Source organism: Onychomys torridus, chromosome 19, assembly GCF_903995425.1.
Source record: "Onychomys torridus chromosome 19, mOncTor1.1, whole genome shotgun sequence".
Lineage (NCBI taxonomy): Eukaryota > Metazoa > Chordata > Mammalia > Rodentia > Cricetidae > Onychomys > Onychomys torridus.
Genome location: NC_050461.1, coordinates 1,060,294 through 1,087,437, shown reverse-complemented (window position 1 = coordinate 1,087,437; position 27,144 = coordinate 1,060,294). Strand labels below are relative to the sequence as shown.

The 27,144-nt window shown below is 36.3% G+C and overlaps 1 protein-coding gene across 3 annotated transcripts in view; it reads left to right on the top strand.

Annotated features, from left to right (window-relative positions):
- Ascc3 (activating signal cointegrator 1 complex subunit 3) overlaps nt 1–27,144 on the top strand; it is a 310,799-nt gene that overhangs the window by 16,976 nt on the left and 266,679 nt on the right. For all 3 annotated transcript variants that reach the window (XM_036168670.1, XM_036168671.1, XM_036168672.1), the window contains 2 exons: nt 379–529; nt 15,795–16,354. In XM_036168670.1, coding sequence (XP_036024563.1) covers nt 379–529; nt 15,795–16,354 — 711 coding nt within the window. The remainder of the gene's footprint in view (nt 1–378; nt 530–15,794; nt 16,355–27,144) is intronic.

Genomic DNA, 27,144 nt, shown 5'->3' with positions numbered 1-27,144 from the left:
TTCTGTCAAAATGTATTTTTATGGTCATTATCAACTGTTAAAAACAAATAGAAAAAGGGAAGGAGTATGTGGGGTGTTTTCATGTTAGCTTCGGAATGTTGAACTTTCTACTTTGCTACATGGATGATCTTATTTTATAATTAAAACAGTAAACATGTTTATTTTAAAACATTTTTTTCCTTGTGCAGCTCAGTTTGTAACTTATAAAATCATAATTCAATTATATTTAATTGTGAATAATTAATTTATATATGAGTAGATACAACTTTGAATTCTGGGTAGTGCAAAATTGATATTATGTGATGTAAATTATACATGATAAACAATGGATTGGAGAAAAACTTTAATCAGAATAGCTCTATATATACTCTTTTTCAGCTGAAGCGGTCCAAACTTCATGAACAAGTTTTAGATTTGGGCCTCACATGGAAGAAGATAGTCAATTTTTTGAATGAAAAACTAGAGAAGAATAAAATGCAAAGTATAAACGAAGACTTAAAAGATATACTGCAAGCTGCAAAACAGATCGGTATGGTCCTTAACAAAACCAATAAATAGATTCCTTATAAGCTGTATTTTACCATGTACCTTAGTAGTATATGGTAAAAGTCTGTTTCCTACGAAATATTCACAATTGTATAAGACACTCTTAATTTGTTAGTGAATGTAGGACAGTGTGGCAGGGGTAGAAGTAAACAACCAATTGTGTACAATTAATAGCTCCATGAAATATTGAAAGTTCAGTATCCCAACAGGTGGGATATAGTGATCACCTAGTGCATAAATGAATGGTGGGATATACCTTGTAATTTGACCATTTCAGTTCCCAATTTCTACTAACATTCTCATTAATTGGTTATATGTAAACAAACTTGTTATTTGAAATTATAATACTTGATACTTAATGCAAGCTTACTCTCAAGGTTAAAAACAAGTTAAATAACTAAGTTATTAAGTTAAATAAGTTAAATAACTGAATTTGTAATAAAATTTCTAAGTTTGTACATTGAGATTTGTGGTATCATTATAGTTTTTTTTTTGATAGTTAACACTACTGTAGTTCCATCTTTTTCAAATTTATCAGGTTTATACTTCCAGAGCTCTGAACTTATTTTCTGTCTCATGTATTCCTGACCGACCCCAAATCATCCTTGCTTTCACCAGTGAGCTGCTGACTGGTGACTTTCTCTCACTTCCTCCCATTTTCCATGCCTCCCATTTACCATGCCCGTACTGTACATGCTACTCACTGTACTGTGAAAAGTTTCCTTACAGATGCTCCTTGTCATTTGAACTCAGCTAGAACATTGCTTCCTCACTGTAACCTTCAAGTAGCCATCCAAATCCAAGTTGTCATGTAGTAACTTTTCTTTTTCTTTTCTTTTTTTTTTTTGGTTTTTGGTTTTTGGTTTTTTAAGACAGGATTTCTCTGTTAATAGCCCTGGCTGTCCTGGAACTTACTCTACACCAGGCTGACCTTGAACTCAAAGAAATTTGCCTGCCTCTGCCTCCCAAGTTCTGGGATTAAAGGTGTGTGCCACTACTGCCCAGCTGAAATTTTTTTTTTCATTGTACAGCTCTCCAAAAATAATAATCATTATATTATTTTTCTTGTTTATATTTAATTGCTACCAAGATGTAAGTTTCATGGATCTTTTTTTTTCTTTATTATTATGTGTTTTAATTTTATACGTCAGCCATGGGTTCCCCTATCCTCCCCCTCCCGCCCCCACCTTCTCCCCAGCCCCTCCCTTCCATTCCCATGTCCTTCAGGACCAAGACACCCCTGGGGATTCGTTTAAACCTGGTGGATTCAGTACAGGCAGGTCCAGTCACCTCCTTCCAAGCTGAGCAAAGTGTCCCGGCATATGCCCCAGGTTCCAAACAGCCAGCTCATGCTGCCTGCTTGCATCCCAAACAGTTCAAGCTATTCAATTGTCTCATTTATCCAGAGGGCCTGATTCAGCTGGGGGCTCCACAGCCCTTGGTTCATAAATCATGTGCTTCCATTCGTTTGGCTATTTGTTCCTGTGCTTTTTGCAATCTTGGATTCAACAATTCACGCTCTTGCAGTCCCTCCTCTTTCTTGACAGTTGGACACCTGGAGCTCCATACGCCTGGGGCCTGGCTGAGGATCTCTGCGTCCACTTCCATCACTTATTGGATGAGAGTTCCAAGATGACTGTTAGGGTGATTAGTCATCTGATCACCAGACTAGGTCAGATCAGGCTTTCTCTCGACCATTGCCAGCAGTCTACAGAGGATGTATCATTGTGGACTTCGGGGGACCTCTCGAGCACTCTGCCTATTCCTGTTCTCATGTGGTCTTCATTTATCATGGTCTGTTATTCCTCGTTCTCCATTTCTGCTCTTGATCCAGCTGGGATCTCCTGCTCCCCTCAGCTTTCTTTCTCTCAAATCTTGCCCTTCATTACTCCCACTGTCATCCAGGTTGTTCATGTAGATCTCATTCATTTCTCTGTCATTGGGTGATCCCTGGGTCTTTCCTGGGGTCCCATTTTCTGGGTACCCTCCCTGGAGTTGTGTAGCAGTCTAGTCATCTTTGTTTTACATCCAGTATCCTCCTATGAGTGAGTACATACCATGTTTGTCCTTCTGAGGTTACCTCACTCAGGATGATTTTTTTCTAGATCCATCCATTTGGCTGCAAACCTCATGATGTCATTGTTTTTCTCTGCTGAGTAGTACTCCATTGTGTATATGTACCATGTTTTCTTGATCCATTCTTCAGTTGAAGGGCATCTAGGTTGTTTCCAGGTACTGGCTATCACAAACAATGCTGATATGAGCATAGCTGAGCAAATTCCCTTGTGGCATGATTGAGCATTTCTTGTATATATACCCAAGAGTGGTATAGCTGGGTCTTGGGGGAGATGGATTCCCAATTTTCTAAGGAAGCACCATATTGATTTCCAAAGTGGCTGTACAAGCTTGCATTTCCACCAGCAGTGGAGGAGAGTTCCCCTTGGTCCACATCCTCTCCAGCATAAGCTGTCTTCTGTGTTTTTGATCTTAGCCATTCTGACAGGTGTAAGGTGGTATGTCAGAGTCGTTTTGATTTGCATTTCCAGGATAATTAGGGATGTTGAGCAATTCCTTAAATGTCTTTCAGCCATTTGAACTTCCCCTGTTGAGAATTCTCTGTTTAGTTCTATATCCCATTTCTTAATTGGACTGTTGGGCATTTTGATGTCTAAGTTCTTGAGTTCTTTATATATTCTGGATATCAGCCCTCTGTCAGATGTGGGGTTGGTGAAGACTTTTTCCCATTCTGTAGGCTGTCGCTTTGTCTTGTTGACCGTGTCCTTTGCTCTACAAAAGCTTCTCAGTTTCAACAGGTCCCATTGATTGACTGTTTCTCTCAGTGTCTGTGCTACTGGTGTTATATTTAGAAAGTGATCTCCAGTGCCAATGCGTTCAAGAGTACTTCCTACTTTCTCTTCTATCAGGTTCAGAGTAGCTGGATTTGTGTTGACGTCTTTGATCCACTTGGATTTAAGTTTTGTGCATGGTGACAGATCTATTTGCAGCCTTCTACACATTGACATCCAGCTATGCCAGCACCATTTGTTAAAGATGCTTTCTTTTTTCCATTGTACATTTTTGGCTTCTTTGTCAAAAATTATATGTTCATAGGTGTGCGGGTTAATGTCAGGGTCTTTAATTCGATTCCATTGGTCCACATGTCAGTTTTTATGCCAGTACCAAGCTGTGTTTATTACAGTAGCTCTATGGTAGAGCTTGAGGTCAGGAATTGTGATGCCTCCAGAGGTTGTTTTATTGTACAGGATTCTTTTGGCTATCCTGGGTTTTTTGTTTTTCCATATGAAGTTGACTATTATTCTTTCCAGATCTGTGAAGAATTGTGTTGGTAATTTGATGGGAATTGCATTGAATCTGTAGATTGCTTTTGGTAAGATCGCCATTTTTACTTTGTTAATCCTGCCTATCCATGAGCATGGGAGATCTTTCCATTTTCTGACATCTTTTTCAATTTCTTTTTTTAGGGACTTAAAGTTCTTGTCATATAGGTCCTTCACATGCTTAGTTAGCGGAAACCCAAATTATTTTATATCATTTGTGGCTATTGTAAAGGGTGATGTATCTCTGATTTCCTTCTCAGCCTGTTTGTCCATTGTATATAGGAGGGCTACTGATTTTTTTGACTTGATCTTGTATCCTGCTATGTTGCTGAAGGTTTTTATTAGCTGTATCAGTTCCTTGGTTGAATTTTTGGGGTCACTCATGTATACTAACATGTCATCTGCAAATAGGGAGACCTTGACTTCTTCCTTTCCAAATTGTATCCCCTTAATCTCCTTATGTTGCCTTATAGCTCTGGCTAGAACTTCAAGTACTATATTGAATAAGTAGGGGGAGAGGGGACAGCCTTGCCTTCTGTTCCTGATTTTAGTGGTATTGCTTTGAGTTTCTCTCCATTTAATTTGATGTTGGCTGTTGGCTTGCTGTATGTAGATTGCCTTTATTATGTTTAGGTATGTTCCCTGTATTCCTGATCGCTCCAAGACCTTTATCATGAAGGGATGTTGGATTTTGTCAAATGCCTTTTCTGCATCTAGGGAGATGATCATGTGTTTTTTTTTCTTTGAGTTTGTTTATATGGTATATTACATTGATGGACTTTCGTATGTTGAACCACCACCCTTGCATCCCTGGGATGAAGCCTACTTGATCATGGTGGATAATTGTTTTGATGTGTTCTTGGAGTCTGTTTGCCAGAATTTTATTGAGTATTTTTGCATCAATGGTCATGAGGGAGATCGGTCTGTAGTTCTCTTTCTCTGTTGCAACTTTGTTTGGTTTAGGAATCAGGGTAATTGTAGCCTCATAGAAGGAGTTTGGAAATATTCCTTCTGCTTCTATTGTGTGGAACAATTTAAAGAGTATTGGTATTAAGTCTTCTTTGAAGATCTGGTAGAATTCTGCAGTGAAACCATCAGGTCCAGGGCTTTTTTTGGTTGGGAGACTTTAAATGACTGATTCTATTTCCTTAGGGGTTATTGGACTATTTAAATCGTTTATCTGGTCTTGATTTAACTTAGGTATGTGGTACCTATCCAGAAAATTATCCATTTCTTTTAGATTTTCCAGTTTTGTGGAGTAGAGGTTTTTGAAGTATGGCCTGATGATTCTCTGGATTTCCTCATTGTCTGTTGTTATGTCCCCCTTTTCATTTTTGACTTTGTTAATTTGGATGCTCTCTCTCTGTCTTTTGTTTAGTTTGGATAAGGGCTTGTCTATCTTGTTGATCTTCTCAAAGAACCAACTCTTTGTTTCATTAATCCTTTGTATTCTCTTTATTTCTATTTTATTGATTTTAGCTCTCAATTTGATAATTTCCTGGCATCTGTTCCTACTGGAAGACTTTGCTTCTTCCTGTTCAAGGGCTTTCAGCTGTGTTGTCACGTCACTAGTGTGAGATTTCTCCAGCTTTTTTATGTGGGCATTTAGTGCTATGAATTTCCCTCTTAGCACTGCTTTCATAGTGTCTCATAAGTTTGGGTATGTGGTGTATTCATTTTCTTTGATCTCTAGGAAGTCTTTAATTTCTTTCTTTAATTTCTTCCTGAACCCATTGGTGATTCAGTTGAGCATTATTCAGTTTCCAAGAGATTGTAGGATTTCTGTAGTTTTTTTTTTTTTTTTTTTTTTGTTGTTGTTGTTGTTGAAATCTAACTTTAAACCATTGTGGTCTGATCGATCACAGGAGGTTATTCCAATTGTTTTGTATCTGTTGAGGTTTGCTTTGTGACCAAGTATGTGGTCGATTTTAGAGAAGGTTCCATGGGGTGCTGAGAAGAAGGTATATTTTTTTTTGTTTGGGTGGAATGTTCTGTAGATATTAAGTCCATTTGAGTCATAACATAAGTTAAGACCATTATGTCTCTGTTAAGTTTCAATTTGGCCAATCTGTGCAGAGGTGAAAGTGGGGTGTTGAAGCCTCCTACTATTAATGTGTGGGATTTTATATGTGATTTAAGCTTCAGTAATGTTTGCTAATTTTCTTCCTTGCTCCAGTATTGATGAGTGTTTCAATTATATTTCTTTTAATTGAAGACTATGATCATCAGATGAAAAGAAATCAGTATCTGGGCTTCAGTATGTCATTTAACTATTATTGGTCTTTAATCCAGTATAGTATTGAATTAAATGTCCTTATAGTGAGACTGAAAATACAAAGTATGTTTTTGCCTTTTATCATTTTCTGAAGTTGTAGATCTGTAGGAAAATTTAGTTTGCATGAGTCTAGGGGAGAGGGAGTACAATGTGAAGACATTTGTGATAGCATTTGACAGAGTCACACTGTAGTTTTAGAATATTGAAAAAAATAATAGTAAACATAGAAAATGCATGGTTTGTCCTGATTTGATTTAACCCTTCTGCCTTCGTTATTTTCATTTATTCTTATATTGAGGCTTTCGGGGTCTGACTGAAGTCTTTTAAAATACTATTCTTAGCTCCACTATAATAATACTTCAGAATACTTAATAAAATTACAAATGGAATTTTGAGTTTACTAAGTACCAATTAAAAAAAATGTTTTTATTATATTTAAGAAAAATAAAATCAGACTATTTGTCCATTTATCACTGTTTGTAAGTCAAACAAACAAAAAACAGTTGAAGAGGCCAAAAGGATTCATATAGTACAGATGGAAACTAGAGTATAGGAATCACAAACGGTAGACAAATGGGTCAAAAGAACCTATAGTTTCCTAATTATCTCTAAATGCCAATCTTCCTCAGGAGCAGAATAAGCATTTGACTTTAGCAACACAGTAACAACTCAATTGTTTTATTCCAGTGGGAATGCAAATCATGACTCAGTGAGAACTGAGTTACCTTGTTTCAGCAAAGTCCATTGCATGAAAAGAACTGTTGGTTTTGCCTTTCTACATTTGTAACCTCTAGTTTCTTTGGGTTTTGACATTTGTGTATCTTACTTTTCATAAAATTCAGAAAAGCTAAATCAGATATGAAGATCAATTGAGGAAGACACTTAGGCCTGCACGTATGTACCACCCTGCCACACTCTGACTCATACAAACATGTATACACATATGCTCATGAAAGTAAAATACTGAACAGATGATAGATTAGGCAGCAGTGATTTACATAATTTGTTTAGGTGGGTCTATTATGGTTTTACCTGTACTGGTAGCCATTGGTCAGCAAACAGTGTTCATTAGCATTTTGATAGATACATGTGCCCACAATGTGGTTGTACAAAGGACAAAGAAGTTCCTCTAGGCAAGGCAGTAAAGGGTTCATAGAGAAGCAAACTTTGGACAGGTTAGATTGTGTTTTAAATATTTCAAAGTAAAATGTTATATCCATTTCATAAGCTATTATAAAATAGCAGAGCAAATAGCTATGAGATGTAAGGGGACTTTGTAACATTTTCAGATGTATAAAGGGGAAATTTAGATTACTTAAAATGTAATAAAACGTTCGTAAATTGAAGATTTACCAACACTGGGGGGTGAGAGAGAATCAAGAGTTCCTAGGTAATTTTAGTTATCAGATTATGTACTTTGGTATATATGTAGTATTCTAGGAAAGTTGATGGTTTGGATGTAATTACAAAATAAAAAAATCAAGCACCTAATCTCTATTTTTATAAACATGTTTATACCAAGTTGCCTGCCTGACTTTTTAAAAAATAAATGAAACAAATTTAAGTAAACAGTGCAGGATTATAATGTAGTTTTCACATATGAAAATCAATTATCAGAGGGTAAAACTATCATTTAAAGTTTGAACATAACATACAAAGCAAAATTAATTTGACTGCGTTGAGCATTTCGTTATTAAAAATAAAAGCATAAGAGATTTATTATTTTACTAAACAGTGAAGCTCTAACTTATCAGAGAACTCATTTGTTTGTTGACTGCTTTTAACTTTAATGCTTACTATTTGAGGGCACAAGTCTTGATAGATATTTTAATTCAGTCTTTAAAAATTTCTCACTTTTTTGAAGAATTTCTTAGCTACTAGGAAAGGCTATTGAAAAAAGTCAATTTTAAAAATAAGTAGTCTTCACTCAAAGGAAAATATAGATGTATATTTTGCTAAGGATGATTTAAAGTTGTAGCCATCACTATTTATTGACTCTTAAATGTTCTATTATTTATAGTCACAAATGAATAATTGTATTGTTTTATACAGTAAGGTTCTCTTAATGTTTAGGAGAGCACCAGTTAGCCAAGCTGAGCTCTGCTCATTCTCTGCCAGGTAATAATGATTCTGAGAAACATTGTTAAACTTCCACTTTTCCTAAGTATTTTGGGATGTGCTTTACAGTTAGATGTGCATTTCACATTCTGTTTCTTCTTGTCATAATTGTTAGGCAGGGCAAATGTTTATTAATACAGCATTCCTGTGACCTTCTAAACAGCTCTTTAAACTTGTTGCTGTTGGCAGGGTGCATGGAGATGGTTTCCTGGTTTACAGATTATATAGTAGATAGAAAATTAGGTATCCATTATGATTTGAATGGAATGGCCTCCACAGGCTCATAAATCTGCTTAGTCACCAAGGAGTGAAACTGGGAACGACTATGAGGTGTGCCCTTGTTAGAGGAGGTGTGATGTTCTTGGAGGATGTTTGTGTTGCTGGGAGTGGGCTTTGATGTTTCAAAAATTGTAAACTAGTCTCAGTCTCTCTCTTTCTGCTTACTGCCTTTGGATCAGGATGTAAAGCTCTTAGCTATTGTTCCGGCGCCAGGCCTAGTTGCTTCCTGCCATGGTGATCATGGACTAACCCTCTGAAATTGTAAGCTAGCTTCCAACTAAATGTTTTCTTCTACAAGTTGATGTAATCTTGGTGTCTCTTCAGTTTCTTGACTAGTTCTTTTTACTGACAATTCTAAATTCTCATACGAAAGCTTGCTAATTGACTAGTAAATATGCTTTATTGAAACATTGCCTTCATTCAATTTTCTTCAAATTACCAGATTGATATGAAGTTTATAGAGAAAACTTGAAGAATTGTATGTATATGTTAACTGAAAAACATCAGTTTAACCATTTTAAAAGACCATTTAGTACTAAATTTTATGTAAACTGTAAAGAGAAATGAACAAGTTATTATTTGGGAACAAGACACTCAGAAAATGTCTTCAGTTTTGTGAGCTTAGAACAAGAAAGTGATAATTATGTACATAATCCAGAGATGGACTCCTCATAGTCCACTTTTCTTTTTTCAATAGACCTTCTTGAATGATTCACCTAGAAAAAAATAATCCTTATGGTTTCTTTGTCAATTTTGTTTTATAGGAGAATGATGGAAACTGCCAGACTGTTTTGGGTTAGATTGTACCTCCAAAATTTGTTTCATAAGCACCCAAAATGCTGATTGCTGGCTTAATGAATATGCTGTACCATTTGCTTTCACCGTTCCAGTTTCCTTCCTGGACTCCAGTCCCAAGCTATGCTTTTGTTGTTGAAGGTGGCTAACAGTTTTCCCTGGTCTTCACATACAGCCAGAGCATAGCAATGCATGTGAATGTGGGAGACATTCTTGTGTATTCTGAGAATGGCAGGTGGTGCACCTGAAGTCCTTCTCAACTGTTCAGTGACCTGGAAAAGCTCATTGTTTCTGGATGCTATAGACTATGACATTATCAGCTAGTGTGCATAGCCCCCAGTGCTACTTGTCAAAGTTCCCCAAATTTGGAACTCCCAGAGTAGCACTGTGTGATTCATAATATTGTGACATCTGGCTGAGTAGGTTACACAGGAGAGGTAGTGTAAGCAAAGCCATGAGCGTCTGTTAAAAGAGTATCAAGGATTTATTAAGATATAAATTGGGGAAAATATACTCACAGATGCAGAAACAAATAAATAGCAGTCGTTGACTTCCATTCTGCCCGGAAGTGAGTGGATCTGGCTGTTCAGTTTCCTGATTGTCACCCTAAGATATAGTGACCATGCACGCCTCCTGAGACTTTAAGTCACATAACCCACCAAGAGGCCATGCCCTAAAGCTGGTACTCCAAAGCTACTGGTGGAATGAATACCCACAACACTTCCCCTTTTTGTCTAAATAAGAAGGTTCTAAACCTAATGCAAAACTAAATACCGTAAGAACGATTATCAAGTATTGTACCTGAAGTTTTCCTTAGCTGCTCAGACCCAAGTAAACACACAGAGGCTTATATTAATTAAAATTGCTTGGCCATTAGTTCAGGCCTACCACTGACTAACTCTTAAACTTAAACTCAGCCCATTTCTGTTACTCTATATATCGACATGTGTTCTGTGGCTTTACCTGTGTGCCATTACGTGCTGCTCCTTGGACAGCAGGCTGGCGTCTCCTGACTCAGTATTCCTTTTCCCAGAATTCTCCTTGTCTGTTTATTTTGTCTATACTTCCTGCCTGGCTACTGGCCAATCAGCTTTTTATTTATCAACCAATCAGAGCAATACATTCACAGCATATAGAATATCCCACAGCAAAGTATTATTCAGGATACAGAAAGGGTAATAACATCAAACAAGAAACACATACTAAATGTCCAGACCATAGGTAAATGGCAAATTACTGAGATTACTCCAATAGTTGTCCTATCCTGGATATTCTAAATCTAGCTAAGATATGAGAGGATTGTAACTGTAACCATCTAGTCTCCAACCCATCAAAGACCTGAGAAGGAAAATAATATTACCTGAGTGAACAGAAAGTACAACCAAGCAACTTCTGAAAAATGCAAGAAATGACAGATAGCTCGCTGCCTGGACAGTCACCTGGTGTTTTGCTACAACGTTGGGACATCCACTTTTGGTATATGGCCTAAAATATCTGACAGACCATTTTTAAAAGCAAGAAAATTTGAAAGACTGTCCTATACTGTCTTGGAGAGGTTCAGCAGTCAAATTTCCTTGTGTTCTCTTCATCCAGACTGGACAGTGTGCTTACTGTCAGCAGTGGAGGCCAGGGCAGTGCTTTGCCCAATAGGCCCCTTTTGCCAAGAAGAAGACAAGCTCCACACCATATGGAGTGAATTTGATGCCCACCATCCTCTCAGAGTAGATCAGGGATGCGAGGAGCAATTGTGTCTCATGTCAACAGTATTCTAAGTTATTAAAACATTTAAATGCCATATTTTCTAGGTCTATGAAGTGTTTGATGATTATCTATCCATCTGACATACGTCTCTGTAATATCTAGAAAACCTAACTGAAATGACTATAAGCATGGGTGACTAATAACCTGTATTTTTACCAACCTAAATAGATTAAATACTAAAGTGTCACATATAAACAATCTGCAAATAGATATACAGTACAAGGACAATGACCTTGAGTTTGTGACAATATACAAAAATATCTTTTTCTTTTTTTTTCTTTTGGTTTTGAGACAGGGTTTCTCTGTAGCTTTGTGCCTTTCCTGGATCTTGCTCTGTAGATCAGGCTCGCCTTGAACTCACAAAGATCCTCGTGTCTCTGCCTCCCAAGTGCTGGGATTAAAGGCATGTGCCATCACCGCCCAGTTTTTTTTTTTTTTTTTTTAACAAAAATATCTTAATCAGAGATAGTAATGTACAGTGCAATATGACAACAACATCCTTAATATGTATCAATATACAAAATATCCTAAACAGAAGTAGAACATATATATAGTATAACAAATATAATTTAACATTTGCATCAGTATACAATAAAATTTTAAACAGGAGTAGGAACATATGTGCAATATGACGAATATATTTTTGCATTTGTTTTAATATACAACTTATCTTAAACAGGAGTAGAAAAATAATTTTACATTTGTATCAATATACAAGAATTTAGTTTACAAGTAGATACAATAATCTACCTTTTATCCTATCCTATCCTATCCCCCTTTTTTATTTTTCAAAGGACATTCCTGAGTCTAAACATTATATTTCCACCGCTAAACCTATTACAATTTATAACTAATCCTTTACAGATGACAATTATCCAGAACCCTGAGAAAACAAAAACCTGTTGGGAGAGGGAGCATCATTTTCTTAGAATTGCTTCCTGCTGTCTATAGGGCAACAGTATATCTGTGGGATCCCGTAAAAAAAAAACAAAACAAAACAAAACAAAACAAAAGCAATGGTTAAGTCTCATTAGGACTAGCTGTAGTGTGTGTAGCCAGTCCCAGAGTGATGGGTAAAGCTTGTGCTAAGTTCTGGCCAGAGGTGTAAGATGGTGGACCATTTCAGGCAGCCACCTTGGAACTGTCCTGAACAGTTTGTAGTCCAGTGGGCCACTGAATGCAGGAGGGGCTAGCCCCATGTTGCTGGCGGGGTAGGTGGAGCAGCAGGCCTATAGCTCAATGTACAAAATGCCCAAGTTTCTGTGGCAGGGTATTAGCAAGCCTGCTGTGGGAGGGGAGGGTCCTGTGAAACAGGGACTGGCAGCTGATTGCTGGCCTGGGAAGCACATCAACAGTTTGGAGGCGTGGCTGGAAGCCATGCAAGTAGCCTCAGTAGGAGCCTGGGGGGGTCTGTTCATCAGGGCACCATTTGTAAGGGAAGTAAGGAGAGTCTGTTAAAAGGGTATCAAGGGCCGGGCAGTGGTGGCGCATGCCTTTAATCCCAGCACTCGGGAGGCAGAGCCAGGTGAATCTCTGTGAGTTTGAGGCTAGCCTGGTCTACAAAGCATGAAAGGTGCAAAACTACACAGAGAAACCCTGTCTCGAAAAAACCAAAAAAATAAAATAAAATAAAATAAAAATAAATGGGTATCAAGGATTTATTAAGATATAAAATGGGGAAAATATACTCATGAATACAGAACCAAGTAAACAGCAGTCTTTGACCTCTGTTCTGCCTGGGAGCAAATGGATCCTGCTGTCCGGTTTCTGATCACTGCAAGAGAGAGTGACCTCAGATTTTAAGCAGTCACATAACCTGCCAAGAGGCCACACCGTAAGGCTGTTACTCCAAAGCTATTGGCAGAAAGAATACCTACAACAAGGTAGTGTTATTGACGTTTATGAAACACCATGTCCAAGCTAAGTTTAAAGTTTTAAAGTAATTATTAATTTTGAAACTTTGTAGACATAAATCAGTTGTCTTTGAAATTTTGAAAAAATGCATTTGATCTGTGCCGATTTTTCTGTTGAATGTTGACTCATGGATTTTTCTCCTGCTTTGTATACATGTTAATATTATTTTTTATGATGACCTTGATGGTTTGAATAAGAATAGCCTCTATAGACTCATAGATTTGAATACTTGATCACCAGGGAGTGGCACTATTTGAAAAGATTAGCCGGTGTGGCCTTGTAGGAAGTATGTCTCTGGGGGTGGGCTCTGAGGTTTCAAAATCCCATGCCAAGCCCAGAGTCAGTCAGTCTCTCTGTCTCTTTCTCTGTCTCTCCCTCTCTCTTTGCTACTGATGATTGATCAGAATGTAGCTCTTAACTATTGTTCCAGCACCTATCTGCATGCTGCCTTGCTTCCCACCATAATAATGGACTAAGCCTCCAAAACTGTAAGCTAGCCTCCAGTTAAATGCTTTCTTTTATAGAAATTGCCATGGTCATGGTGACTCTTCACAGCAATATACAAGACAATAATATGCATGAATTCTCCATATTATACCAAGATTGTTTCATAACTTTACCAGTAACTTACCTACTATTGGAAAATTAAGTTAATTCCACTTTTAGTAATGTAACATGTTTCTTCCATATTTTCTAAAGTGATTTATTTATATTAAATATTATATTATTTATATTATTTAGTAAACAAGAATTAGAGACATATCTTCTTTAGGAACTTACAGGGAACCTAGTACAGTGGGGACAAGGAGATTTTTTTTTAAAGAACAAAGTAAGATAACTTAATGAAGAACTTTGAATAAATTGTTTTTATAAAGAAATGTTACGTGATATAATGTTGGATATAGGCATGAATTCCATTAAAATAATTTAAAACTTTGTTTTATGTGTGTGGGTGTCTTATGTATCTGTGTGTTTGTACAACATGTGCATGTAGACCAGAAGAGGGTCGCGAGCGCCATGGAAGTGAAGTTACAGATGTTGTGAGCTTCATGTGGGTGCTGGGAATCAAAAGTGGATCTTCTGCAAGAGCAGTCATCGCTCTTAATTGCTGAGCCATCTCTCCAGTGTCATGAATTCCTTTTTATGTTTAGAGCTTAATATTAACAGTACCAACTTTGTTAAATTACCGGTAAAAATATCTAAAACCCAAATCTCTAAGCAGTGCCCATAAGAGAAGAAAAACATATGCAGAGAACTTGTTAGTTTACAAGCACAGTATAATTTAAAAAAAAATTAGTCATGTTTTTTTTAATACCATTAAAACATGTATGCAGCAATGTAAATTATAATAGAGTCATCCATCATACTTGAAAAGCATTGGGATTGACATGGTGAAATTGCTTCACACATATGCTATTTGCATTCTAAACTTGTAAGTTACACTTAAACATTTACTGACGCCTCATGATCCAGTCAAGGAATAACTAGTTTGGTGTCTATGTGGGTAGGATTTAAGTCAACTATTCCTTGTTGAGCTATCCACCTGGGACAAATAGAGTCAGAAAATATAAAATTAAGCACAGTGTTGCTCTCCTTGGAAGATGGAGCTGAGAGCTCGAATTGAAAAATGAATAGGATTCAGGACTCCAGGGAATGATAAATAAGGATGTGAAAATAGACAAAATAGGACCTGGCTGGTTTTTTATTTTTATTCTTTTTTTTTTGTTTGTTTGTTTTATTTTCTATTTAAATAACAACTTTGAGAATTTTATTTTGGGGGCATAAGATCATGCTATGTTGTAGGCTGGTTAGTCCTGGATTTAGGTGATCCTCATGCCTCAGCTTTCTTAGCTTAATGGATTCCATGGTATCTCATAGGGACCTACACCTGAATATTAAGACATCGTTTTTGGTTAGAGTAGAAAATGTGTACTAGATAACAGGGCTGGAGGAAAACAACAGTAAAAGATGGGGTCAGTCTGTAAGAATTTAGATCTAGTTATCCTAACTGTTCAGTGTTTTGAAGGATGATTTGAACTAGGCTTTTAGGAAGATGCAGATGTTCCTTGTATTGTGAAGTTTAGGGCTTATTGAAGATTTAAATTCTTAGTTTTTAATTTCCTGCTGTAAGAATATTATCTGAAATTTTTTGAAATTCAGTCATTTTCTCTTTTTATTTAAGATAATTGTTTATGGCAGTCGAATAGGACCTGGTCATTTGCCTCTGTGAGGTTTTCCTTCTTTAACATAGCATCCTTTCATATTTTATAGTATGGTAAAGTAGATTTGTTTTAAACACACACACGCTCACATTCTGGTGGTATGAAATGTTTTTGTATGAGAGTTGTTTAGATTCATACGCAATTATTTTTTGTCATTTAAGTCTGTTGTACAAATTGTAAAGAAAGCTATGAGTATGTGAGGTTTCCTTTGAGTTTCATGTCTGTAATTCTGAGTTTAAAATCTTACCATAGTTTATCATCAAATTAACATTTAATTTTTAAATAAATTTTAATTCATAGCTCATTTTTAGAAAGAGGCAAGGATTTTTATTATGTAGCTTCTGTATTTAATATAGACTAATGGTTGGTTGAACTAAAATGCTCTTTGTTGATCAAACATGGTTCTTTGGGAATTTGGGAATGGACTTTTTTGGTCCTAACTCAAAAAGTGGAAGGATTTTTTTTTTTGTTTTTTAAACATCAAGTTGGATGATAGATGATTCAATTGAGCTAATACTTTTTTTTCTTGTTTTTGTCTTTGAATAGTTGGAACAGATAATGGGAGAGAAGCAATTGAAAGTGGAGCTGCATTTCTCTTTATGACATTTCACTTGACGGACTCTGTTGGTCACACGGAGACAAAAGCCATCAGACAGATGTTTGGTCCCTTTCCATCATCATCTGCTACTGCAGCTTGTAATGCCACTAATCGAATTATTTCTCATTTTAGTCAGGATGATCTGACTGCTCTTGTCCAGATGGCAGAAAATGAATGTAGTGATGTAGTATTTTTTGGTAAAAACTTAGCATTTTCCTTTGACATGCATGATCTGGACCACTTTGATGAATTGCCAATAAATGGTGAAGCCCAGAAAACTATCACCTTAGACTACAAGAAGTTCCTGAATGAACATTTTCAGGAGCACTACACCCCAGAACTCAAGCCAGTGGAAAAAACAAATGGTTCCTTTTTGTGGTGTGAAGTTGAGAAGTACTTGAATGCAACTTTAAAGGAAATGACTGAAGCACCGAGAATTGAAGATCTTTGCTGTACCTTATATGACATGCTTGCTTCTGTTAAAAGCGGTGATGAACTTCAGAACGAGGTACAGTTGAAGTTTTGAAGTTGTATATAAACATGAGCTATCTTAATGAAAAACTCTTTAAAATTTATTTCTTCTTACACTATTGATCATGAACCTAGGGCTTTGAACATACTAAATGTATACGTTAGCACTGAGGTACATACTCAGACAATAATAACCTTTTAAACATAGCCAGCATAAAAGTACTCCCTTTAACATTCTGGTTTTGTCACTGGTACTGAGATTTCTAGCTAAGTGCTTTTACATAGGAGGCACCCATACTATTCCAGTTGGTTTTTCCAGGAAGACTGAGTGCAATGAGTAGTGAAAGTGGGATACTCTTACTTAAAAGTATTGTTTTGCTGCAGTAATTAATAGTTTTACTCCAAGAAATATGTAGATTTAAATGAGAAATTATGTAGTTGCTTTAGGAATAACTGTTTATAGTGTTTTACAGCATTGTATATTTCTAAGCATTGTGCGACAAAATACTCTCAGAGTATTAGAAATATTTTTTTAATATGTTAATTGGCATTAAGGAATTTTTTGACCAATTTCTTCTTGAAATAGTAACTATTGAGAATCAAATTAATTGGCTGACTACATTTTTTTTTCCAAAATAATTACATTATTTCCTTCTTCCTTTTCCTCTCTCTGGTCTTTCCCATGTACTCTGCCTCCCCTTGCTCTTTCACAAATTCATAGCCTCTTTTTCTTTAATTATTTTACACACACACACACACACACACACACACACACACACACACTCATACACAACTGCACAGTTTATATATTACTTGTATGTACATTATTTCATTAGCTAACCAATTGGGGACTTTTAGCATTTTTAGTTGCCTGTAGTTCTTTGTCTAGGATTGAGGCTCCATGAGATTTCCCTTTTTCAGGGTAGCATGTCATCCTTATTCAGGGCTCTTTTAGGTAGCTATGTTGAAGATACTTCATGGGTGTGTCATCTCATTTCTAGAAGACATAGTCTCACAGCAACTTCCTGTTTCTCTGGTTTTTACAGTCTGCTTGCCCCCTCTTCCCCAATGATCCCTGAGTCTTAGGTACAGGAATTGCATTGTAGATCTGTCAGTTGGGAGTGTGAACACATGATCACTTGTACTTTGCATTTTAATCAGTTGTGGTTTTCTGTAATGAGGTCCCACTATTGCAGAGAGAAGTTTCTTTGATGAAGGACAAGAACAATACTTACCTAGTCTGTGGAAATAAGGTTACATATTTAGAATGTGGTTAGGAATTATGTTGGTTTAGTAAAAAGGTAATTACAGTTTCTCCATCAAGATCCATGACTTCACTAATCCCAGGTCATTGGGTAGATTGCCATACCAGGCATGATTTCCCAATCATTGAGTGGCCCTTAAGTCTAATTAGAGAGCTATTGGTTGCCATTCTTCTTCCACCCCTAAGGTTTTTGTGCTGTAATGTCTCTCTCTCTCTTCTCCCCCCCCCCTCGGGGTGTGTGTGTGTGTGTGTGTGTGTGTGTGTGTGTGTGTGTGTGTTTACCTATATGTGCATATGTGGAGGGCAGAGATTGATGCCTTCTTGCACTCTCTGTCTTATATTTGAGACACTCACTGAACTTGGAACTCATCCATTCAGGTTAGACTGGCTGGCCAGCAGGGCCCCATGACACACTGGTGCTCTTGCTCCCCACCAGCCCTGAAGTAGGGACACTGCTGCTGTGCAGTGCTTTTACAAATTCGTGTCTTGATATCTGACAGCAGGTACTTACTTTACCTGTGGGCCATTTCCCAAGCCACATCACTTTATAGTTTAAGCCATTTGTTCAGTATAAAGAGATTACCTTTAAATTTTATTTTTCTGTCAGAAGACGGAAAACATTATTATAGTTCCATTCTCTGCAGTAATTTGGTTATATTATTCAAAGTGATGAATTACTCTGAACAGCCACATGGAAAGTGCATTATGGGGGTTTTAGTTTTGTCCTCAGTATGGTGTCATTTCATTTATAAATTACAGTGTCAAAGCATTTTTAGTACTGGACAAAGTGACTGAGTAACATGTTTGCTAAAAGATTAGGAGATATAACATACTATTTTAAAAAGGGCAGAGACTTTGAAATCAGATTTTTATACCCGTCCACTCATTGTTTGTGAGATTTGAGGTAACCGACTCTCTAAGAAGCCCAGTTTTCTTGCTCCGTATCTCAAGGGGATACTAATAGAACGATAAAAGGTTTGTATAAGCATTAAATGTCACCCCATATGTGGAAAATACTCAGGTGGTAGATATCATTATTTGGCCTAGTACTATTAATTCTATTGTTGCTACTGTTGCTGCTAATTAATACTATTAGTACTATTGCCTTTATTAATACTAGCAATGCTACTATTACTACTACTATTGCTATTAATACTATTAATAAGAGTTTTTAAATTATATAGAATGTTACAAATACAAAGAAACTGTTAAATTAATTTAGAGAATTAAGGTTAGCTTTTTGGAAGTAAAGGATCATGTGTTTACTTCTATGGTCAGTCTTAAGTCTGTAGTTATTTTTACTTGGGTTATTTTATATCAGATCTATTATACATTATGACATGACATGGATTTTTCAAGTATTATACAAATAATATTGTTTTAAAATTTATACATAAAACATTTTACTTTTTTTTAGCTTAGTGTGATGCCTATAATGAAACTTAGAAACATTGAACTCATAGTTTTTTTGTTTTTTTCTGAATGAGCCATATATAAAAACTATCTTATTTTTTACTTCTGAATATCTAGAGTGAGGTTTACATTTCTTAGTTTTCCAGCATGCATTTTAAGTATGAAAGTGAAGTCATTGTTGTAGGGAGGATACCTTCCAATTTCCTAGAATGTTTCATAATTTGCTTCATATGCAAGGTCAAATTGAACTTGTACATACAACCATTCACCACCTGCTTATTCTGCTTATTACTATGTTTCTAGATATATTGTTAGTTAAAGGACATAAAAGAATGAATGCAGGCTATCAAGATGACCAAGTACTTGCTGCCAATCCAGACAACCTGAGTTCAATACATGTTGAGTTCAATACACATGTTGGAAGGAAGGAAGTCATTCATGCCTGTTTGTACATGTGAGCATGCAGCTGCATGTACACGCACACACACATACACACACATAAATGTAAATTAAACATTGCTTTCTTTTTTTAAAGAATGAGGTAGAAATTTTGCTTTGGTGGATAACTGCTAAATAAGAGGCGACGTGTTGATAAATAACATTGGTCTTATACTGTCTACAAATGTGGGAACAAAAACAGATTGTGTAATGGGTCAGTGGAGTAGGAAAACTATTCAGAAAGGAGGTTATGCTTGAATTTAGTCATAAAACTGTGATGAATTTTAACTATTGCATGTATAACACAACATTGGGTGACATATTTCAGGGTATAGAAAGAATAGTGTGTTTAGAGACCTACAGGATATACAGGGATGTCAGAGAAAAAAGGATGTGCAGAGAGCCAGGAGCCAAACAGCAAAGCCTGGCATACCTTGTTGATATATTAAAAGCTACTCTCAAGCTGTATTGTCTTATTCTGTGATTTTTTTTTTTTAAAATCTGATCTTAATGGACTGCTTTATATGAAACATATACGTATTATTTTTCATATATATATGTATACACACACACACACACACACATATATAGCCTTTGCTTTGTAGGGTTGAAAATGGTCTACCCTCTCTATTTGGTTTCCCTGTCTGTAAATAAAATGAATACTCATCGAGGATGGCTTCTGTTCTGTAGTAGAAGTTATTCAGGTTTGTACTTTGGATGCATTTCTTTGTAATTGATTTGGAGTGTATTTTCTTTTTTTAGTGTGTGTGTGTGTGTGTGTGTGTGTGTGTGCGCGCGTGCGCGAAGGCAGATGTTGAGGCCAGAAGATAATTTGGGGGGAATCAGTTCTTTCTTTCCAGCATGATCCTGTACACCAAACTAGGTCGTCAAATTTGGCTGCAAGCATCTTTACCTGGTGAGCCTTGTGCAGTCAGTTTTTTTTTTTTTAATAGTTTCACTTCAGAATGTGCTGTATCTTATGTGTTATTATTTGTTTTTTAGTATATCTTAATTTCATATTATAATGAGCTTTTATTACAGCATTTTTACATATGCATATAATGTACTTTGATCATAATTTTTATTGCCTTTTCTTACCCTTTTCCATTCCACATCTGAGGTAGTCCAACTTTTACTTTACTTTCATTTCTTTAGTCTTCTCTAAATCCCATAGATGAGATAAAGCATGTGATGCCCATCTTGTGACAGTGACTTATTTTACAGTTTACCTCTTCTACAGTACCAACCACTTTATCACCGAAAAAAAACTCTCCTGTGCATGCCACACTTTGTCTGTTCCTCCATTAGACACCTGGCTGATTCCCTAACTTAGCTTTTGTAAGTACTGTAGTGGTAAACATGTCTGGGGGTATTTTAGCTGTAACTGTATATACCCAGAGTTAGGTATAATTATGTGGGAGTTCCATGTTGAACTTTCTGAGGAATTTTCGTATTGATTTCTGTTCCTGCAGTGGTGTATAGAGGAAGCCCCATACTTAAGAACTTTTCTTTTCTGCCTGGGCTGAAATAGAATCTCAGTTTTCTTTTGATTTGTGCTTCCCTGATGGGGGAATATATTTTCATGTAATTCATTGGTCATTTATATTTCTTAATTTTGAAAAGTGTGTATTCAATTTATTTACACATTTATTGATTGAATTTTTTTTTTGTTCTGGTGTGTGACTTTTTGATTTCTCTATATATCCTGGAATTGATTCTCGTTAGATGAATATCTTGTACTAAAGATTGTATTATTTATTGTTCTTATGTGTACTTTTTGATTTCTATGAATATCCTGGAATTGATCCTCTATCAGATGCATATCTAGTAAAGATTTTTTTTTTTTTTTCATTATGTGGACTGTCTTGTTACTCTCAATGAATGATTTCCTTTGCTGGGTAGGGCTATTTTATAATTTTAGTATCTCAATGCTATTTTTTATTTGAATTTCTTTTTGATTTACTTAATCTTTCATAATTTGGTACAAATACAGTATGTACTTGGATCACATCCTCTCCCTCTGTTACTGTCTCCTGTACCCCTCCCTTGTCAGACTCCTCCATCTTCCCAACAGGTCTTCTTTCATGTCTTTGTGTGTGTGCGCTCCACTACATTTAATTAGGGTTGCTTTCATGAAAGATTACAAGGGCAATTTACCAGAGACTGTACTGCTGCAGATTAGGACTTTTCATTCAGCAACCATTAACCTTATAGCTACCCAAGGTGGGGTATAGCTTTAATGAGCCTATTCTTGTTCATGATGGAATGTCGATGGGCCCAATCTTTTGCAGTATTTGTGCAGGTAACCACTACTGCTTTATGTTTGTATCTGCAACAATCAGATCATATCTAGAACACAGTTCTTCACTGTATTTCTTCTCATCCTCTGACTTCTACATTCTTTCTATCCCCTTTTATATGATGTTCCTTAAGCCATGGAGGTGGTTTTGTTGATGTCCCCAGTTGGGGACTGAGCATTCAGTAGTTACTTATTCTCACTACCTGGAGCAGTTAAGAGTTTTTGCATTGATTTTCTCTGCTCCAAACATGACATTCTCTGAAGTATGCTAAGGTAGTGCTAATCTGTACATCTATTCCTAAATACTTAGAATGAAGTTTGACACCTTAAGGTGTCAGCAGCAGGTTATCCCTAGGGCCTATGACCTTTCCAGACATGGGAATTTGACCAGGCTTACAGTATAAGGCAGGAATTCCTCCAGTGGAGTGAGTCTCAAATTTTAATGGAAACTTAGTAGTTACCTCTGTGGCTATCATGCCATTGTTGTTGTTGTTGTTGTGTTTTTGTTTTTGTTTTTTTTTTTTTAACCAGTGAGCATATTTAGAGTTTTTAAAAACTTATTTAAATTATTACATTAATTTATTTTACTTTATGAGTGTTTTGTCTACATGTGTGTATGTGTGCCATGAGCATGCCTAGTACCCATGGAGACCAAAGAGGGTATCCTATCCCCTGGAATGAGGCTACAGATTGTTGTAAACAACCATATGGATTCTGGTGAACCTATCCTCTGGCCGTGGCAGCAGCAACAAGTTCTCTTAATTGTGAGCCATCTCATCAACCTCAAGACAAAGCTTTTTAAATTATTTCCTGAAGTGTTGCAGTGTTTATTCTTGGTTCTGGGTATTGGATTCAGAACTTTCCACTATTTACTTTTATCTCCACATAAGCCTGGAAAGAAGGCAGTTAAAAGGGTAGTCATTTGACAACAAAGTTAATTCCGTCTCTTTTATTTTTATTTTTGTCTATCATCTGTCTATCTGCCTATCTATCTACCTACCTACCTACCTACCTACCTGTCTGTCTGTCTGTCTGTCTATCCTGATAATCAAACATAAGACCTTCTCATGTGGTTAGTCTTGCAAGCTCTTTACCCTTGGATTTCTGAGACAGAATTACAGTAGGTAGCATTGGCTGACCCTGAACTCCTCATGATCATTTTGCTGCCTCCTCTGAGCGCTGGGATTGCATGTCACACCATGCCCAGCCTTTAAACAATCATGTTGTCTACTGCTGTAGAAATTTATCGGAACTATGTAGACATATTTTCACATGTAACTTAAGCATGTAAAAAGCTACTTCTATACTGAAGACATTTTTGTTCCTTAATGTGTGCTTTTCTACCTTTGAACATAGGTTATAGATCTAGTGACTAATTGACCCTTGACTAATTTTTCTATTCAAGCTGTTGTCAGTATGAGTAGAAAAACTTTAAGATTCTTTAACCCATTGGAATTAATTTATTAAAAATGAGCTCCCCTCCCCCATAGTATAGTTACATTAGTAACAGAAAAGCTACCATGTTTTAAATGACTGTTATATGAGTTTGAATCATGCTCTCTCTTTTGACATAACCATTTTCCTTGCATGTTGTGTATATATAAAAATAGAAATAACATCAAAAACCAACTGAAAAAAGAGCCTCAATTCAAAATTCAGGCTCAAGTCACAAAACAAGACAATGTTAGAAATTCTGGAACTTTTCACCACAGCATAGATCATCCATTTACATGTTTGTTTGTTTGTTTATGTGTATGTATCTGTGTGAGTATATGAACACCTGTGTGCCTGCGTCTGCCAAAAGAGGGTATAAAGTATCCTCTATTTCTTTGAGGCAATGTCTCTCCCTGGACCTAAGGCTTCTGTTTTCTCTGCTAGGCCAGAAACTAGGAAACCTCAGTGATCTTTCTGTCTTTGTTACCCTTGGTGGTGAGGTTGGTGGCATATACCAAGCTTGTTTTATGGGCCTTGTGTTCTGACGTACAGTCTTTGTGATTGCAGTCTTGTGTTCTTAACCATAGTCTCTTCAGGTTTCGTTATATTTTTAAGAAAAGAGCATAAATTAAAAAGTTGAAGGTTTTTTAAAAATATGAAGCCTGGTAAATCCTGTCTCTATCCTGATGTTAGGCAAATTACCAACCCCTTATAAAACTGCATTTCAAATATTTACTTAATAATATTGTGAGAATTTGTGGGGTTTATATATATGAAGCATCCAGCACAATGTTCCCCAAACTTTTAGCACCATAATGTTTGAACCTATTCAAGTTTTGACTTTATTCCTTATAAATTATAGAATAAATTCTTATCTGTGCCTTCAGATGAGTTCTAAAGGGATGGAAATATCAAGAAAGGCTATCATGTTCTAGATCTATTGCGAGTATACATACTAGTATTATTCCAATTTTAAGTGCTATTTGCAGCACAACTAGTGCCAGTATAAATATTGATGGAGTTGCTGTGTAAGCAATTCCTAGGGAAACAGTGAGTTTTGAATTCATGTTCACAGCTTGTTTTCATGCAGATGCCATGTTCTGTAACATTTGTAATCTGACATTTGCTGTTAGCACTATCTCTTGTATCTATGCAGATGGTGTTTTTTGACCCATAGCACATTCATTTGTGTCTTTTCAGATTTTTACTGATCCCTGGCAATGGGAATTATTTGGTTAGGTTATCTTCTGAGTGGAGACTGATTTCTTTTCTGTATTTATTTGTATCACACGTTTCTTGTGTCATTGAAATTTTTATGAGAATAATTAGCATGGTTTAATGTAGTGGCCTAAACTTCATGTTCTAAATATTCCTTTATATTCTTTAAAGCTATTAAGAATATATAGTTATTTTTTGATATTTAGCACTATTGATAATTATTTTATTTGAAATTAAAAGAAAAATTTGACATTGATTTACTATGTTTACAAAATAATATTAAATCTGTTATATTTTTATTTTGTAAGAAATACTTTCCATAGCTGGGAAAGTTGCTCAAAGGGTAAGAACACTTAGGATGTATTCTTAGTATTAGGGCCTGAGTGCAGCTCCCTAGAACCCACATGAAAAGATAGGCATGACCACAGGTACATTCCACAGTGCTGGAATGTGGGTACAGACAGAAGGATTGCTGGAGCTTGCAGGTATCAGTTTAGCTCTAGGTTTAGTGAGAGACCCTATTTCAGAGGAGTAAGGTGGAAAGTGTTAGAGCAGGTGTTATTTGGGGAGACTCAACACACACGTCTTCTCACCACAGATACGGAACCCACAGCAAACCAAAGTACAGATACCATCTAAGTCCAGTTTGGTAAACCAATGAGTTTTATTGGGATCACCTACAGGAATGTTGGTGAGGGGTTACTTAGAGGAGCAGAAATGACACACAGATAGCTGTGTTATCACCAGATCCCACCCCAGCACAGGTGACAGCTCACAAAGGCTGGGGACCTGAAGCTCACTGCACAGTCTGCAGACAGTTCAAGAGATTGGAGAGGGTCTTTTCCAAGTGACTCAGCTGTTCTGAACTTCTTCCAGACTGTGTGGCTGGTCTCTGCTTCTTCCAGCCCCACTAGTATTTTCTCAGGGTTATCGGTATAGCCCGACTGGTCTGAGAGTGACCCTCAACTGGTCTTTATTACTTATTTTGGGAGGGAGGGGCCTAGTGAATCTGGTCAGTTTCATGAACTTACTGAAGCTATTTATAGTTGTTTATCTTTTATCTTAAAGACCTTCTGCAATATGGAATGTTTCAGTTATGATGCAATTGTTAACAACAGTGAGACATTGACATCCTTCCATGGCCTCCATACATGGCATGGACATAATCCATACACGTGGACATAACACCACCACCACACACACCTGCCAAAAGTAAAATGTCTAGTATGAAGTGTGACATTGTATTGTATATTTGTAAATCACATTAGTCTTGGACTTTATTAAGGATAACCAGATTATCATATGTTCTGCATTTAAGCTATTATGATATATAACGTACTACCTTATATTGCTTTGTAAAGTTCTACTCATTTTATACTCATAAATATGTCCCTTTAGCTAGGAATATAGAATATGTATTGCTTTGTGTTTGATACTCTTAATTCATCATACATTTTTACTATGTGGAATGAATTCTTAAATTTTTGGAAATTAAAGGTAATCTAGCAAAATTTATCAACTCAACATCATTGCATTTCCTGAAGTTTCCACTTCTGGAGTGAGTGAGTGTGTGTGTGTGTATTTTAAAAGGTGAATGAACCAGAAAATTGTATCTGATGCAATGAAATTTGTTTGGACTAACTTGGAATAGCACATGGAATTATTCTTGAAATACATTTATCCTGCACAGAAAGAAGAACTATATATCATTAATAAAATAAATGATAAATTTCTGGTAATATTTGAGTTTGATGAAAACATTTTTAATATTTTTGTCAGTTTGTAAACAGCCATTAAACTTAGAAAATGATGTAAGCATTCGGATAAATATTTCAGATAGTAGACAATTTTGGTCAGTTATCTATATTTACATTTATTACTGTAAATTTTTCTTTTGAGATGAAGTTAGCCTATTTTCTTTCTACAAATTAGAAAACTGTCAATATTATATATATATATATATATATATGTATATGAAAATAAAAATTAAACAGTTCTTTCTAGTTTTAACTTTACTAATTGCCTATTTTGTTATTTTTCCATTACTGTGATAGGACCCCATGACCAAGGCAACTTATAAAGTATTTAATTTGGCTTTACACTTTTAGAGGGTTATAGTCTATGATGTTGAGTAAGGATATTATGACAGAAATAGCTGAGAGATCACATCTTGACCCACCATGAATAAGCAGAGAGGGAGGGAGGGAGAGAGAAGGAGGAAGAGAGAGGGAGGGAAAGAGGGAGGGAGGGGGAGGGAGGGAGAGAGAGAGAGAGAGAGAGAGAGAGAGAGAGAGAGAGAGAGAGAGAGAGAGAGAGGGAGGGAGGGAGAGAGAGGGAGAGAGAGAGAGAGGGAATGCGTGCAAGCAAATACACATGCTAACTGGGAATGGCTCAAGTGTTTTGAAACCCCAAAGCTCATTCCCAGTGACACACCACCTCTAAAAGGCCACAAAGGCCACACCTCCTAATCTCTCCTAAACAGTTTCACCAACTAGGGAGAGGTCAACTGTATGAGTCTCTGGGGGCCGTTCTCATTCAAACCACCACCCTGCCCACCTAATTATTTCTGGTATATGAAAATAACTTGTGTTCACATTCCAAGTTGTTTTAATTAAACTTGTAAATGACTTTGGCTCTAGGGTTGTTAAATTATTATGTTAGATTAAGTACCTGTAAATAGTGGTCATTAATTATTATGAAAATATAATTTATCTAATTCTTTGCAAGCAACAACAATTTGCATTGCATTTTCCCCCTAGAG